The 15,969-nt window shown below is 41.4% G+C and overlaps 1 protein-coding gene across 1 annotated transcript; it reads right to left on the bottom strand.

The window, feature by feature from the left end:
* Positions 1-616: 616 nt before the first annotated feature.
* On the bottom strand, positions 617-15,229 carry ADRA1A (adrenoceptor alpha 1A). The gene is made up of 2 exons (XM_051640794.1): positions 14,305-15,229; positions 617-1,671 (listed from the first exon to the last, which is right to left on the bottom strand). Exons 1-2 carry the CDS (start codon positions 15,185-15,187, stop codon positions 1,160-1,162), a joined length of 1,395 nt encoding a protein of 464 aa, XP_051496754.1. The 5' UTR covers positions 15,188-15,229; the 3' UTR covers positions 617-1,159.
* Positions 15,230-15,969: the final 740 nt, after the last annotated feature.

Below are 15,969 nucleotides of genomic sequence, written 5' to 3'. Positions count from 1 at the left end.
TTCCACTGACTCTGGCAGTCATCTGACTAGCAAGCACCTAAGTAGGTGCCTGTTGGACTCGGAACAGCTAAAATAAATGAATGAATGGAAGGGACCTCTCTAAGCCTTATTTGATCATGACCTACCTAGTTTTGAATTTTATTAGACCCACATCAAAGTGCAGAGACCTTCTAAATAAACCTAGGATGCATGCAAATTTCAGTTTTGTTTTGTTTGGAGATTTGGGAGGTTGGTTGTACACAGAAGAGAAGTTCTGGTTGGACTCTGAAGCTAGGTAGAGCGTGGGTATTTGGATTGTGTTTCCTTTGGAAATGGACTTTACTGAAATCCGGAGTGCAAAGGGAAACCTGGAGTGACTCCAAGCAGGGAAAGAGCCAAGAGAGGGATTTTTACTATCCCTTCTGAGCTGAAGTGGCTGGTTTTCCAGGTAGGTGGAGGACAAGCAGCTTTGTGAGCATTACGGAAGACCAAATCCCCAGCTGGTGCAGCCCTGGAAAGAGGAGCAAAGAGGCTGCCCAGCTGAAGATGCAGATCCAGATAGCTGCCTGTCCCCTTCAACAAGGACCTCCCTGACCCAGCACCTGGACATGAAAAAAAGAGGCAAGACGTGGTCGGAGAATATGCTTGTCCACAGTCCCTTAATGAAATGTAAGCAGAGATCTGTAAACACTGTCCCAATACCTGAGCCTCCCAACCTTAGCTCTCCTGGCTGCTGAATAGAGGTTTAGCTTTTTTCTGGGCGGCCAATATCACAAAATGTCTTTACATGTGGAGCTGTCTGAAAGTACCCTTTCAGGGACTTGTTTGCTCTTTCCCCCCATTGAACCTAAATCAGAGCAGTAAGAACTTTGAAACGGGAATAAACTGAAAAATGAAGCCTTTAAGTGTCAGGCAAATGACTTGCAGAGACCAGTCTCTTGGAAGACTGTAGGGTGCTCACCATCCACTGAAGCTATTCACTGTTTTAAGGGGCATTGTTCAGGCTACCAGCACTTAAAAAGACATCACTCCTCAAAAGCTTTGGCTCTGTTTTACGGTATTTGTTTCACCCAGATTCCTTCAACTGTTGTAGCATCCACTGCTACTTCCCAGTAAAAAGAGCAATACCCTATCAGAGCCATGTGCTTGCCAGCCTGTGCTGCTAGGCACATTCATTCCTTTAAACATCCTCCCCGTTCTCACTGAGGGAGATGGTGTGTATTTTAATAGTTGGCACTTTACAGTTTTCATGGACAAGGTTCCCTGAAGTGCCCGCACAGCAGCATTCCTGGAGGAAGCCTTTGCTTTTTGCTTTGGCTGCAATACAGTCTTTAGAAACTGCATTTTTTGCAGGCATGCTTTGCACAGCGGAGAATATCTTCCATTCACATACCCCATCTGACTGGGAAATCTTATAGAAGGTTTCTTGTGAGCCTACAGGGATCCGGACGACGCCTTTGCTGCTCTCCATGCTTTGACTGGTTGGATGGTTGAGGTTGAAACTTGGGGATTGCTTCTTTGCTGCTTGCTTCTTTTGGAGGCACTGTGCTCTTAGGACATTTTGGAACGCTTTCTTAAACTCTTGACTTGAGCATGGATAGATTATGGGGTTGATGCAGCTGTTTAAATATCCAAGCCAAAATGTTATTTTAAAAAGTGTGTCCGGGGGTTTGATTGCAGGAAAGAAAGAACCTAAAGTGGAAAATACACAGTGTTAAGGCAGAGGCAGTGAGAAATTGCAGGTAACCAAAGAAACACTGGAAAAAATAAATAAGATTCTGTTCTGTCTTGGAAAACTTACTACTCAAAGCTCAAATCCTGCAGGAATAAAGTATTTCAGAATGTATGATGTCATACAATTACATGAATGTTCTATCAGAAATAATTCAAGACATCTACTTTATTGTACAGGCATTGTTTTCCCAGTTAGAGCCAGAGGTGAGCAAGAGGATTGGTTTCAAGTGACAGAGGAAAATTCCTTCCTCCAACATTTCTAATTCAAGATTAGTTAGCCATAGTCATATCTAGGATGTCATCAAAAGGAGTTTCAAATGGCAAGAAAATCACACCATTTCCGAAGTCAGAGTAATTGAGAAGTAAGATTACTGAGTTGGCTGCGTTCCAGCTAGAAGTCTTAAAAAAAATCAGTATTAGGTACTCATTTTCCCTTTAAACCTTTAGAAAATCTAACTCTTCACTTTTTTCAGTCTCACAGAATACATCTAAAATTCAGAGATGTAAAAGAAAGGTTCCTTCTTACATAAACAAGCACTGTCTCGAGAGGGTCTTGTGCACAGTCATAGTACCTGTATTGATACATGCTTGCAAGGTTACCTCTTTTAATATGGATGATTAAAAGAACAAGAACTTAGATGACTCCTTAGTAAGGAAAGTACTTTGTGACTTTTTATTCTGTAGAAGGCAGGGTAACATTCAAAAAACTTGAAAATTTTTTATGAAGCTTAGTCAGCATATGAGAGACAGAGCCATAAATTGTACATTAATTAGTCTTAGCACATACAGCTGACCAGGCAAATTGAAAAGTAAATAATATTACTAATATCCTTTGTAAAAAATAGATTACTACATATAACAAAGGATTTAATTATGAGTTATCTGCCAGTCTAAAATATTGAACATTTTTCCTACTGCCAAACTTTTGTTTTTTTCTCTAACTACAACTTGAGCTCTTTGCTGCAACTTTAAATGATTTTAATAGGATGTCAGTAAATGCTTAAGAGATTTACTCATGGGGAGATGTTATAGAGCTACAAAGATATATTTAAGATGTCAAAGAGTCAACACAGTTGCTTACAGAGAGTTGTTTAGAAACTTGTTGCTTTTCTTGAATGATACTGGAAAGTGGCCATTGTAACAAGATCCTGTAGTTCTTTTAGTTGGTACTTCTCTTTGCTTAGATGTAAAAATAATGTTGTCTGAATATGAAATAACCAGAAAACTAAACTCTATGGGATGCTGGAGTGGGAATAAGTGATAACAGCATAACAGACCAATTCTGCAGAATGAATGTAGAACCAGAAAAATATTTGCCGTGTTTTATCAAGGGGAAAGGCTGTTTCTTGCCTCCTTTAAAAGAATGGGAGGGAAAAACAAAAGAAGTGGTTCTGTCATGCCAGTGTCAGTACTTAATTTGGGCACAGGAAGAAAAATAAATTCCCAGAAAACATAATTGGCTTCTTTTGGACTTTATAGTCAAGTTTATAACTGACAAATGCTGGTCTTCCTGCTTCCCTGTGGAAAAAAAAATCATAAGCATGTGCATGTTTTAAGAAATATTGTGGAAGATTTAGGCATCAATACATTTGTCATCCTCTGCAGTTTAACTGTGTCTGTAAGCAGCTCCTTAGCTTTACAGGGATCGATCTGTTCTTGGAACTCCCCTGATTTAGGAAAAACTAATAACGCAATCAGAGAGTGTTCTAATTTAATTCTCAGACCTCAGATTTCAGTTTGAATCTTTTTCTTCCCGTCTTTGTCAAAGCTACAGCAAGTGCAGCAAATGCTTTCAAGCAGTAAAAGCCAGAGAGGAATTCTCAGGGTGTTTTTGCCTGTGTGAGAATTTATCAAAATATTGCCTGAACCAGAGACACAAATAGAGCAGTGTGATTAATGGCTTGCTCATTCTAGTGAACACTGTCTCTGCTGTGAAATGTGAAGCAATGTCTTCTTGCTGTGCCACCAGCTCCTACCCTCAGCATGGAGCTAATGGGCCTAGAGGACACATTGCTGTCAGGAAGAAATGGGAGATAGAGATGTGGCAGGGTAAGAAGCCTTCCAGTTATCTCTTGACTTGGGAGGGTCCCCTGAGATCCATCCAGCTGGTGTATGGTGGAGCAGCAGAGAAGTGAGACCCAAAGGCAGTGCAGAAAATGCCACAGGAGTTTGCTCCTTGTACTGGAGCAGCTGGGCCTCTGATTCCAGCCCCAGTTACAACCTGGGCAACAAGCATCAACCTTGCTGCCTCTGTAATAGCTTCTATGTTGCTCCAAGCAAGCTAGGTAGGACAGTTTCACTATTAGTTTCAGTATCAACCAGTTTTTAAGACCAGAAATGTGCTAAATAAAGCAATTTCTATTCCGCCATTAAGCCTGAGAGGGCAGGCATATCCACAACCCAGAATTTTTTCAGCAAATTAATGCTTTTCTCCTTTAGTGAAAACCAACTAAATAACATTGTCAAAGAACTTTCTGGCTGAAGTCATTGGCAGATGAAAAATAGTGAAAGGCTTCTAATTGCCCAAACCATACTCAGTTTTATCTTTATTTCCTCATTTAATTGCAGCATATCTACCGCCTTCCCGTTCTGTGGTAAGACAAAAAGTGAAACAGATCTTGGTTTAAGAAATCAGCTGTGAGAGGCTGAGTGTAAAAATGAGTAAACAATAACAATTCCTCTTTGCTGCAGCTTCTGGCTTGCTCTAAATGGAATGCTAGTGCCTTGCCAAAGTCTGTTAAAAATAGAAAATAACCGGTGTCAGAGTCTGTCTCTTGATTTTTTTATATTTTTTTTCGGGTGGGGATCTGCATGCTAATTTATTAACGTAACCTTTTTTGGTTCATCATTGTAGGGACTTGTTGCCTTGGAACAGCACATAGTGACGGAAGTGGCTTTAAGAGCATACACTTTGCTATTTGTAGACCCCATCACATGCTGTCTTTAACACTTTCTCTCCAGTGGTAAATACAACTCTGTCTTTAAGACAGTAGCTTTGCTCTGCTGTACAGTTGATTGTGCCTGTCAGTGATGTTTCATAACTTTAGACCAACTTAAGCTCTGTCTCCAGGATTCATTATAAATGTGTGTTGTCCTGTGAATTAAATGGTACAAGTATCAATAGGAAGAAATATTGTCTGTAGCATTTTGAAAGCGCGGAAACTGGAATCAATAATCAATGCACCCAATTGTAACAGAGCTAAATGTAAAAACCAAGTAAAAATAATTTGGATTCTCTTCTTAGGCTGACAGCTTATTCAGCTTCCAAAGCAATGTCAGTTAAGACCACCATGTCTAAACTGGGAGCCACTGAACTATTATGTATGGTGCAAAAAAAAAAAATTTCATCTCCTGCATCTTCTCTAATGAGTAAAATCCTTCTGTATGGTGCAGGACTGCTGTAACTATTGACATGCTAGTATTTGCTCAGTGTCTCTTTAGAAGCGTGACATCCTATTCAAAGAGCCACAGAAAACAGTGCCCTTCTACTGCAGGCAGCTGGTTACTACTGCCAGAAACTTTCCCTAATCTTTTTCTGTTGGCTACCTGGATATCTGGAAAAAGGGGAAAAATATCAACTTGGATTTGCATACTTGCCTACTAGCAGCCAGGACTGAGAAAACAAAATGATTATAGCACCTAATTCTACAGAGCAAGCTTTTCCAATTCACTCACTCCAGACTAGTAGTAATAATAGATAAATAAAGTGCTGCCATCCAGGTATTCTCTAATAGAGCTGGGCAGTGAGGGGAAGTTGAGAAGTGAAAAGTTTTCTTTCTGAAAATTAATTTTGTATCCCTTTCACAGGCTGTAATATCTTCCCTGGCACACTGTCAGGAATAGACTGGTAAATAGTGGCAAAACTGATTAGAGGCTTCATCTTCCTTGCTCTCCCTGCAGTCTGTGCTGGAAATACAGTAAAGAAAACTTCAAATGATCTCTTAATGCCTTTAAATTGTAGATTGACTAAATGATGCTTGAATTCCTGCTTTGTTTTCAGAAGGTTGAGGACTCACAAGTGTCAGCAGCACAGTTCAACTGCTTGTTATAGGAAAATTAAATAAAGTAAAATGTACTGTTAGCCTCCTGGGATCCTTTGCCATTAAGTATTTAATCACTCACCCCTGAAAATGTCAGGATTGCATTCTCTTCCCCTCATCATTAATTTTGCTCTTTGTCAACTTGAAGTTTCTTCAGATCTGAGAGATAAGTTTTCCACGTACCTCCTGGTGATTAAGTGCCAATTCAATCACAAAGATGTAACCTGACTTCATAATTTGTCAGAAGTTACAGAGCTGCTTGATTATAGGTTGTTCAAAAACCAGTCCTTATGTACATTGTTTCATTGATGGACAGCACAGAGGGATTTAGAAGCTGCCAGACTACAGAAACTTGTGTTGTTTTTTTCTGTATTGTCTCTGTTAGCAACATGGGAATAAGATCTCATACATTTTTGTGACCCATGGACCCACAGTGGAGTTAAAATCCATCTCTGCTACTGTGTCTTGCAGCTCTGTTTAGGTTCATTACTTTTTTCCCCCTTTTATTTTTTATTACACAAATCTGGTGACTAAACACACAGGAAAGGCAGAGAGGGCTGTATCAGGGCTGTATGAGGTGAAATCAGGGCTGTCCCCACATGTGATGAGGGATCAGCAATAATCTCTAAGGCCTGTGTATTCAAAGCTTGCAATGAGTAGCTGCCTGCAATACCTAGAAGTCTGCGGTTGCAGACTCCGGTCAGAGATGACAGCAGTGCCTGTGCACCTTGTGAGCAGAGAACAGCCATATTTTTAGTGTTATCAGAGCTTGAAGTGCCCTAGGGAATCAGGAGGGGCACCCATTTTAAACCTACGGAAGTCAAACAAAAATCCTAGCACCTCTTACCTCTGACATATAATAGATACGCCTTTGGAATCACAGGTGGCCTGGAAACTGGGAGAGTGGTTTGGTTTACAGGGAGGCAAAGCTTAAAACCCAGGTCCTGGGATCTGTCCTAAAGGGGTCAAGCTGGAAGGCAGCAGCTATTCCAGAGCAGTTGCCCTAAAGACCCAGAGGATGAAGCACGGAGGAGCACTGATGTCCCCACCGAGATTAACTTTGTACCAGGGACACCCTAGATCTCTCTTGAGGCAGTCTGCTCTACAAACATTGATAAATGTGTTACATACTGTGTTCCCAAGGTCAATGTTAGCACTGAACTTTATTTCAAAAGACTGGCACTCTATACTGCATCTCAGGTCAAACAGAAACCGCTCCCTGGAAAGTATATTTTTTTATATATATTAATTGCTTCAGACATTCAACAGCTGCACTATGTACATATATGCTCTCCCAGCATGTCTCACGCTGCTGCTCCCTTATGGAAAGTATTTTCTGTGGGAATAAAAATGGAACCAAAGAACCCCTGGACAATAGGAAATGCTTCAGGGTTTTGTACAATCAAATTAGTGTAATGAATGCAGAACAGCGGTTCATAGGTGTGAGGAAGGACAAAAGCCTACATCTGGCAAGTCTTGCACAATTATAGCTGTGCTTGTCCCAGAGCCTGGAATATTGTGAGGGAAAATGAGGATGCCTTTGTGCCTTGATATCCCTGACCCATTATAAAGATACATAGAAGGAGGAGCAAGAGCTTGTTTCTTTTCACAAGGGCCTGAATTCAGATCTCTGGGGCATCAGAAGAGTGCAGGTGTTTGGACACAGGTGAGAGGTGGGAAGGACAGGCAGCAGGCATTGGTCAGTCTGGGAATGGTGCTCTGATTAGTTGGATTTTTTTCACAACTAATTTGTGCTCTGTTTCATATTGTACCCACTTACATGGATGGTATTTCTGGCAAAGAGCAAACATCTCAGTAAGCAACTATTTCCAGCTTCACTGTGTGCAGCTGCAGATTTAGAAAGCTGATAAAAAGCCATGGGAAGGTAAACTGAGGTTTGTTACCCGTGTAAACCCAAGTAATCACGTTGTTTTACTAATCAGTTTCATTGTCATTGAAATTCCAGCTCCCATGCTGTTACTGCAGTGGAATGATTCTGGATCTCATTGCTCACATTTTTTAGATACTTGATATTTGTCCTGAAACCCTTGCTCTCAGAGTTATGTACTTAGAGTAAATTCTTAACTTTCCTTTAAGAATTAAAAAACCCCCCACTATTCAGAGAACAGCTTGAAAAAATGAGTCTTTCTCAGCCTGTCTTACAAGTTTGTCATTACATGGTTGTCAGTTGGAGAATTTTTCAATCCTTGAGGCTAGCAGTACTGGAATTTTCTTCATCAAAAGCTGAGTATCTATCTACTACGAATCCAAATTGAAGACAAATCGTGACATTTGCTGGGTGTGGTGGGAGAATCACTCATCGCCTTTCAATCACTAACAACTCCTAAATTGCACCATGAAGTTTGAGAGGGAGTGAAAAATTAGGTTCTTGGTTCATTTACTCCAAGGACTTCAAAGTGGTGAATACACAAAGCAGGAACATCTCAAAGAGAAGAACAAGCCTTCTGTGACAGGTAGTGCATGCAGGAGAACCAGATATGTGAATCACAAAACATAGCATGACTGACTCCACTTTTTCTGTTTTGTTTTCAGGGTAAATGGCTATTAATATCACCAGTTCCTTCTGCTGCTGTGCTGTGTTATGAGTTAGTGGGACACAACATTTCAGCACTTGGTAATGGTGGAGAAATGTTAGCCACAGGGGTGTCAGCAAGATCTTTGTCATTGGCTTCAGTGTAGCTGGGTTAACAACCTAGACCAACAAGGCCTTTCCAGACTGTATTTATGAAATATGGTCTTTGTGATTAGTTAGAAATAAATTTAAAACATTCACAATTTTATTTCCCATAAAATCTATGCTTTTCTCCTTATTATTTTCTCCACTAGCAAACTTATTTTCCCAACATTTAAACACCTTATTTTAACACTGCCTTCGCAGGGTAACACAATATGACCCATTGCTTCAGTATCATTAATCAAAATTGACTTCATTCTGTACAAAATTGGTGACTTTATGTTCAGCACTTAGAGTTAACTTGTTTCTGAGGGATCCGAGTTGACACCATGGCAGTTCCCATTATACTGCTACATAAACACTGAGGGCCTGGATGAAGCACTGCCATCTTGTGTCCCCAAAAGACCCTGAGCCCCATGTTTAAACTGCTCTCAGTTTCTCACTCCATTGGATCCTGTGTGTTACTCTGAAATGGTGTTTCCAGATTGTGCTCATTAAACCACCACTGAAAGGAGCTGGTAGGCAGGGAACAGAGTGAATCACAGAGTATAAACTTAAAGGCAGTAGTAGGTATTTGAACTCCTGCTGTGACAAGATACGGGTGAAGCAGAGACCCTGGCTTAAATTTCCTGACCCAGCTCTGTCATATTCTGGTTCACGATGACAAAGGAACGTGGTCTAAAGCCCAGTTACTTTGGCAGTAAGTGGGCAGGATGCAGGATGGCTTATCCAGAAACCATGGGAGTTGATATGAGCACTTCTGGCAGGAGAATACATAGAACTGAAGTTCAGATGACCTTGAGTGAGAGGCCATAAAGCTATACGTGATAGGTTTTTCATTGGTGCCAAAAATTAGGTGGGTCCTTGAAGCGCAGCAGACAAAATGACACCTTTCTGTTGTCCTGGAATTGCAGCATAGAAGAGGACAGGTCAATCATGCCTTAGTAGCATGATGAAAGTAAATGAATTCCTGTATCTGACAGCATTCAGACAGCTGCAGCATTTCTGACATGTCTGGTCACCTTTGACTTCCAAAAATAAGTTTCTCATTTACAGTGAGCGGACTGGGTATGAACCTGGACCTCTGGAGCCCAAGCAAGGTGCCATAGTTAAATCAGCCACCTTATTAATCTACAACAAATGTAAACATCACAGGAAAACACAGGGATAAATTTGTCAACCTCCAGATACCAGTGCAAGTTCCTGCTCCTCACCTTTTGACTTCCTGAGATACTGCATCAATGGCGAGATGGAAAAATGCTTTTTATTTTTCTGGCTTAGCTCTAGTGAAAGTAAAGAGTCATTGTCTTTGACTCAATTAAAAAAAACACCACAAAACAATAATTAGAAACCAGCTACAGTCAGGCACATAGACAGGATTAGACTATTCCCTTGATAGTGTTTGTGTCAGTTCACAAGACTAATTTACTACTGTTCTACAAATATAAACGCCCTCCAGCGTATTCTCGTCTGCTGTCTTCATCATGAGAATGATTGACAAATGCTAAAAGCCTTCCTCTCCCTTGCCCAGTTTAGCGGGCTGAACATTTTCCCCTGTGACATCCTGGCTCAAGCTTTCCCTTTGTTCTTCTTAATGCTTCTGAAAGCAACATCTACAAGCAGATAGATATAAGCTAGCTTGCCACAGCAAGCTCTGAGTTTGTAACATAGAACCATTTTTGTAATACCCAACCCTTTTTCTTTTTGCTACCAGTTCTGTACAAAGTGACCTCCAAGCACTGTCATCAATGTTGTTGAGAAGAAACTATGAACAATTCCTAGAGCAACCCATAAGTGTCTTCCACCTCCATGAAAAGGTCTGCTCTGTCAGTTGGCACCAGTTTCCAAGGTAATGTTGAGGTTGGGGTTACATCACTATGGACATGCTCTGAATTTCCAGACTATTCTGTATTTCTGTCTATATCTGTATCTCTTTGCAATTGTAAGAGAAAAACAAAAAACAGAAGTGAAAGAAGCATGCTGTGTGCCAGCCTGCTACTGCAGAATGCTATGGCCTAACAAATATTAATTGCCCAGATGAGCCTCATCTGAGGCCTCTACCCACAATCCCTCTGTCTATTAGCCCACGAGGTGCAAATAAGCTCAGGCTGTTCTCCTTAGCCCTCTTTGAGGGATGCAGGCAGGTTTAGGCTTGTTCTTTCCTGACTCTGTTTTGCCTTTATCTGGTGGTTACCAGGCTGTCAGCTGAACCTGTCGTAGTTGCCACCTCTGCCTGCTTCTGCTCAGGTATGGTGACCATAGATTTTAATTCTCTTCAGTGAAACAGTGTGTCCCTGTTAATGTAAAGGGTACACAGGGTATAATCCCTGTTTATGACAACTGGCTTGCACTCCTCTGAGCTATTTGAATGGAGTGCTTTAGTGCAGTTATGTTCTGAGAAAGGAGCCAAGTAAAGGGTAACCAAAGTGTGAAGGTCAGCATTAAAAAACTTTTCAAGTGTGAAAAGTGGGTTTGCACTCTAGTGTGCAGAGAAAAAACAAATCTTAACCTCGGTTCTTTTCATGCAGCAGAATTATCATTCCCTGGCTTACTCCGCAAACATCAAAGCCAAAAGAGAAGAAGGTGTATTGGAGTGTTGGATTGAAAGCCTTTGCACAGACTTTTTGCCTGGAATGAAGCTAATGAATCTAAGAAGGTAAGAAAGACATGACTTACACAGTTTGCAAATGGTAACTTTGCACACTGATTTTAATTAAGATATTGTCTTATGGCAGGCATACTCAGCCTGTTTCAGTATTATCAGCAACATCTCCTGATACAGGTATCATGCCTTTATCCCTCTCTTGATGTCTTTCTATTAGGTTTGCCTTTCCCTTACCTACACCTCTAAAGTTTCTACCCCAATTTGTTACACACTTTAACAAGCCTGGTGTTTCTTATTTTACATTGGTTCTTGGCTGGTACAGCTGATTTTAGTAGTTGTGGGGATCTTGAAGATGCTGTAGATCACAGTAAAACAAACTTATATTTTGGGAACTTCTCCTGCATAGAGTGGCAAGTGCCTGCCAGTTGTCAGAAGTGGTTTGTGTAGCACAGTTTGTCCTGGTTTGAGCCAGGATGAAGCCAATTTTCCTTTTTACTGTTTTTTGTTTTGTTTTTTTTTTCTTCAGTGAGCTTTCTTTTAACTAGCAACACTCTGTTCTGACTAAGGCTGATAAGACACTGGAATGTTTTTCTAACTGCTGCGTCTTCAAGGTTGCACCTTCACTCTGCCTGCTCAGACCCTATGGGGAGATCTATGACCCCCCCCTCCCGTAGGAGGCTGAGTTAGACAGCGAAATTGGCCAGAGATACTCCATTCCATATAGCTACGTAAGCTCAGAGGAAGGTCAGAGATCACAGGAGACAACTTCCTTCCTTCTTCTTCCCTTCTCTTCCGTCCATCCATCACCATCCACCCTTAGGCTCGAGCTCTCCTGACCCTCATTACTCTGTGCTTTTCTCCAGCAGCAGCTCCGGGATTTCTCGGAACTGTTCCAGCTCAGGGGAGTGTGGTGGGAGTTGCTGGGGGTGGGGGCAGGCGAGAGGCTTTTGCTCATACCTGAACATATCTGTATATAATTGTATATATTTTTTCTTATATAATTCATTACTGTTTAATTAAAGTTGTGTAGTTTAGTTTTCAATCCAGCCAAGTCTCTCTCTTTTTCTCTCTCTCCTTCCCTACCTGGGTGGGAGGGGGAGGGGATGGAGAGCATTGCTATCGGACCTGAGTCAAACGGTGACACAGTTAAAGAATGTCTGTTTCATGGGCAGCCTTCATTGAAGGTCTGCTTCTAAAAGGCAATGACTCCTACAGATTAAGTGGCCTACAGCAGCTGATGGCTCCATTTATAGGTTTTTCCTGTGGCCGTAAAGCCGCAGAGCTGGCCTGCTACACAGCAAAGCTCCTGTTGCCCAGCCAGCTGTGTTGTGAACTCTACAGCTGCCACTGGTTTCAGCAGCAGTGCTCTGTATAGCTGAGAAGTCTGACCCCTGCCACTAACCTGTGGTGTGATCCTGGCTCCATCACTTCTCTCACTGTCTTTTGGAAACTGTTCTGCATGGTATAGGTGTGGCGTGCCTTGTGCAATCACCTCTGGGTGGGACACTGCCTGAGGAGGTTTCTTGAGGATTTTTGAAGGCGGTTTTTTTCCGCCACTTTTCTGTTTAATAACTATTTTGGCTTTAAAGAAAAGGAACAAATAGGTTTTGAAAGACTTATTCTAGTCTTTAAAAATAGCAGAGTTAACCCCTCAAAGACAGTGAAACTAACCTCAAAAAAGTTTCCTTGTAAGGGATAAAAGAAAGATGCAAAGTCACTCTTGAATCCAGAAAATTTCTTAAATCCAAAGCAAATTAATTAACAACAGCTCTGTGTGGGCAACCAGACTTGCAGATGAAAAGAAGTGTGTTTAATGCGTTCCTGTGAACCCTTTTTGGGTATGTTTCAGGCATCTTGGCAACCAGCATTCCAACATGCTGACATCCTGGACAGCACAAGCCAGGCCTTTCAGGGCTTCTCCTCATGAAACATCCCTTGCTCCAGCACTTCCCAGTAATGACTAACAGAAAAGATTCTGTATTTTTATGTTTTTCACATGGCAACATTACCAACAGGTTTTCCTGAAACAACTTGGTAATATTGGTAAATCTAGTAGAAGTTAATTGGAAAAGAACAGTTTTTTATAAGGCTTAATAATAAGTAAGTCTGCAAATCTTTCTATTCATGTTTAGGTAAGGCTGTTTTTTCTTTTCCTCAATTTTGCACATTGTTCTGTTAATAACTAAAGCTTCCACACAATCTAACTAATTTTTTTTTGTCCAGCATAATCCCTTTCCATAAGAAAAGCTACTGAAATGAAGCAAGTAACAGATTTAAGGCTCCATATTTCAACAAACTAGTATTTAGTACAGCTATTGCAAAGTAAAGTTCAGTGAGATGTGCCACATGCATCACACTCAGATATAGGTATGTAATTAGTATTCTGCTTTTGAATCCTGAAATTGCATTAAAGCTAACTGAGCAAGGTTTAATTAAAATTCTAATTACTACTTCATATTTTGGTGATAGCAAAGCAGAACAAATCCCCAAATTTCCTCCCCTGTAGGATTATATCTAGTGAATAAATATGCATATTTGGCATGATGGTTGAAGCCAGTGTTTAGCCAGTGGGCTCAGTGGGTTCCACAACAGATGCGAGCCAGAAGAGTATAAAATTAGTTTGAAGGGTTGTCACTGCTCTTCTCTGACTGATCATACAATAAATGAAAAAATACATTAATTTAATTAGGAATATGGTATCTCATAGTGTGAACTTCCTGGTAGGAAGCTGATTTTTTTTTTTTCCTTATAGTGGGAACTGTTAGGTGCTGGGCACTCCAAGAGATCTGGCCCCAAGTCTGTAAACAGGTGATTTGACCCTGAATATATTTCTATCCTGACATTTTACGTATTTGTGTCGCCTGAAGAACGGGCTGCAAACCTACATATAAACATACAACACCCCCCCCGCTTCCCCCCCCCCCCCCCAAGATATTGTTCCTTTACCAGAGTTGGTCAGAAATAACAGTCCTGGTTCTGAAAGAGTAATTTCTGTATGGAAAAACAGTACTAAATCCTTTCTATTATTTTCATAATTTTGTTTCTCTTTGCACCAGAGATGTTTCCTTTCATTTGAGACTTCTTTTTTCCCTTCACTACTTTGTGATGGTGCATGCTTATATTTTACCAGCTTTCCAATAGAAAATTACTCCCTCAGAGCTTTTCTGGTCAGCATTATTGTGCACAGTCACGAACACGGCCCTCCTTCCAGGGGAGGTGCTGTGAAAGGTAGAGGGATTTGCTTTACTTACCAAGAGGCATTACTACAAAAAATGGAAGCCAGCAGAGAACGAAGCATCCCACAACTATTCCCAGAGTCTTGGCAGCTTTCTTTTCCCTGGAGAACTTGAGGAGACGCACTGAGAAATGGTGCTTGCTCTTGGGGTTGGATGCTGATCCGCTTGCTTCGGGAGCATTTTTACGATGGATCCGTAGGGTCACTTCTTCAGAATGTGACTTCTCTGTCTTCAGACCAGAAGTCAGACCTTTGTTTTCCCTTTTGGCCACTACATACACTCGGCAATACATCACCAAGATAATAGTCAGGGGGAGGTAGAAGGAGCCTAGAGCAGAGAACAACACGTAGCCGGGCTCCTCGGTGATTTGACAGATGGTCTCATCTTCTGGTGCTGGTTCCTTCCAGCCGAAAAGAGGTCCAATCGATATCACCAGAGACAATGCCCAAACACACAGTAAGGCCAGGAGGCCTCTCTTCTCTGTCACTATACTTGGATATCTCAGTGGGTAGCTCACCCCGATGTATCTGTCTATCGAGATGATACAGAGGCTCATAATGGAAGCAGTGCAGCAAAGGACATCAACAGCTGCCCAGATGTTGCAGAAAATTCTCCCAAAGGCCCAGTAGCCCAAGATCTCCATAGTAGCTGAGAAGGGCAGGACAGTAGAAGTCAAGAGGAGATCAGCTACAGCCAGATTAATTATATAATAGTGAGTGACACTCTGAAGATGTCTGTGGCAGGCTACAGAGAGGATAACCAGAATATTACCCAAAACCCCAAAAACTATCAGCCCCCCTAGAAGAACACCTAGTAAAATGGCCTTTGAAACGTTCAGAGGCCCCACAGAATGGGTGCAGTTGGAGCAGTCAGAGGAGTTCTCAGGGAGGAAAGCCATGGTGAGTGGCTGATAATGTTCATGCAAGGCTGTTGTACTTCACTCCCTTTTCATGTAGAAAGAGTGATGAGATCAGTTCTCAGAAGGTCCTACAGGCAACATTTGCCTGACTTTGCTGGGGAAAAGAACTTGTAAGAACATTTTAGAAGTGCAGCACCAGGAACAATGAGAAGGATCCAGAAGCATATTGGAAAATCTACCTTTCTTCCTTAGTGTTTACCAGTAAAACACAGTTAATAGCCACCATTTTCTAGTAAAATTTAACTACTTTTGCATTTTTCTTGGAGTGCAGAAATGAAACTACAAAAAACTGAGGCTGTTTATCCTGCTTTTTGGGGTTGCATCATGAGAAATAATGGAACTGCAGGTTAAAATAATTTCTGCCTTTTTGGGAACATTCAATATTTAAGTAACATAAATATTGCAAAAGGTCTCAATTTTAGGTTTCTCCCAAGAGGAAACTAGTGATGCTTTTAATTACCTTGTGCTAGTCCTGGTTCAGCCTTACACTGGCTTAGAAGAAACCTGATTAGGTGGAGGTTGCTGCTACTGTGTCTGCTTAGCAGTGTCATTTGAGATACCTGCCACTACCCATCTTCAGGGTCTGACGTGTCAATCAGAGCTTCCCCGTGCTGTGGAGCAGTTGTCACTTGAGCTCCTGGCCTGCAAATTAAAGTTTGTCCATATCAGCTTCTGGCTTGCTTTGAAGGGGAGAGTGAAGTTTGCCGTGTCAGCGATGCGTGCTGTTGTGCTCTTTGGAGATCATCACCCCCCTGAAGGAG

The sequence above is a fragment of the Apus apus genome, chromosome 26, assembly GCF_020740795.1.
Source record: "Apus apus isolate bApuApu2 chromosome 26, bApuApu2.pri.cur, whole genome shotgun sequence".
Lineage (NCBI taxonomy): Eukaryota > Metazoa > Chordata > Aves > Apodiformes > Apodidae > Apus > Apus apus.
The sequence above is the reverse complement of the archived record's forward strand: the minus strand, read 5'-3'. Positions and strand labels throughout refer to the sequence as shown.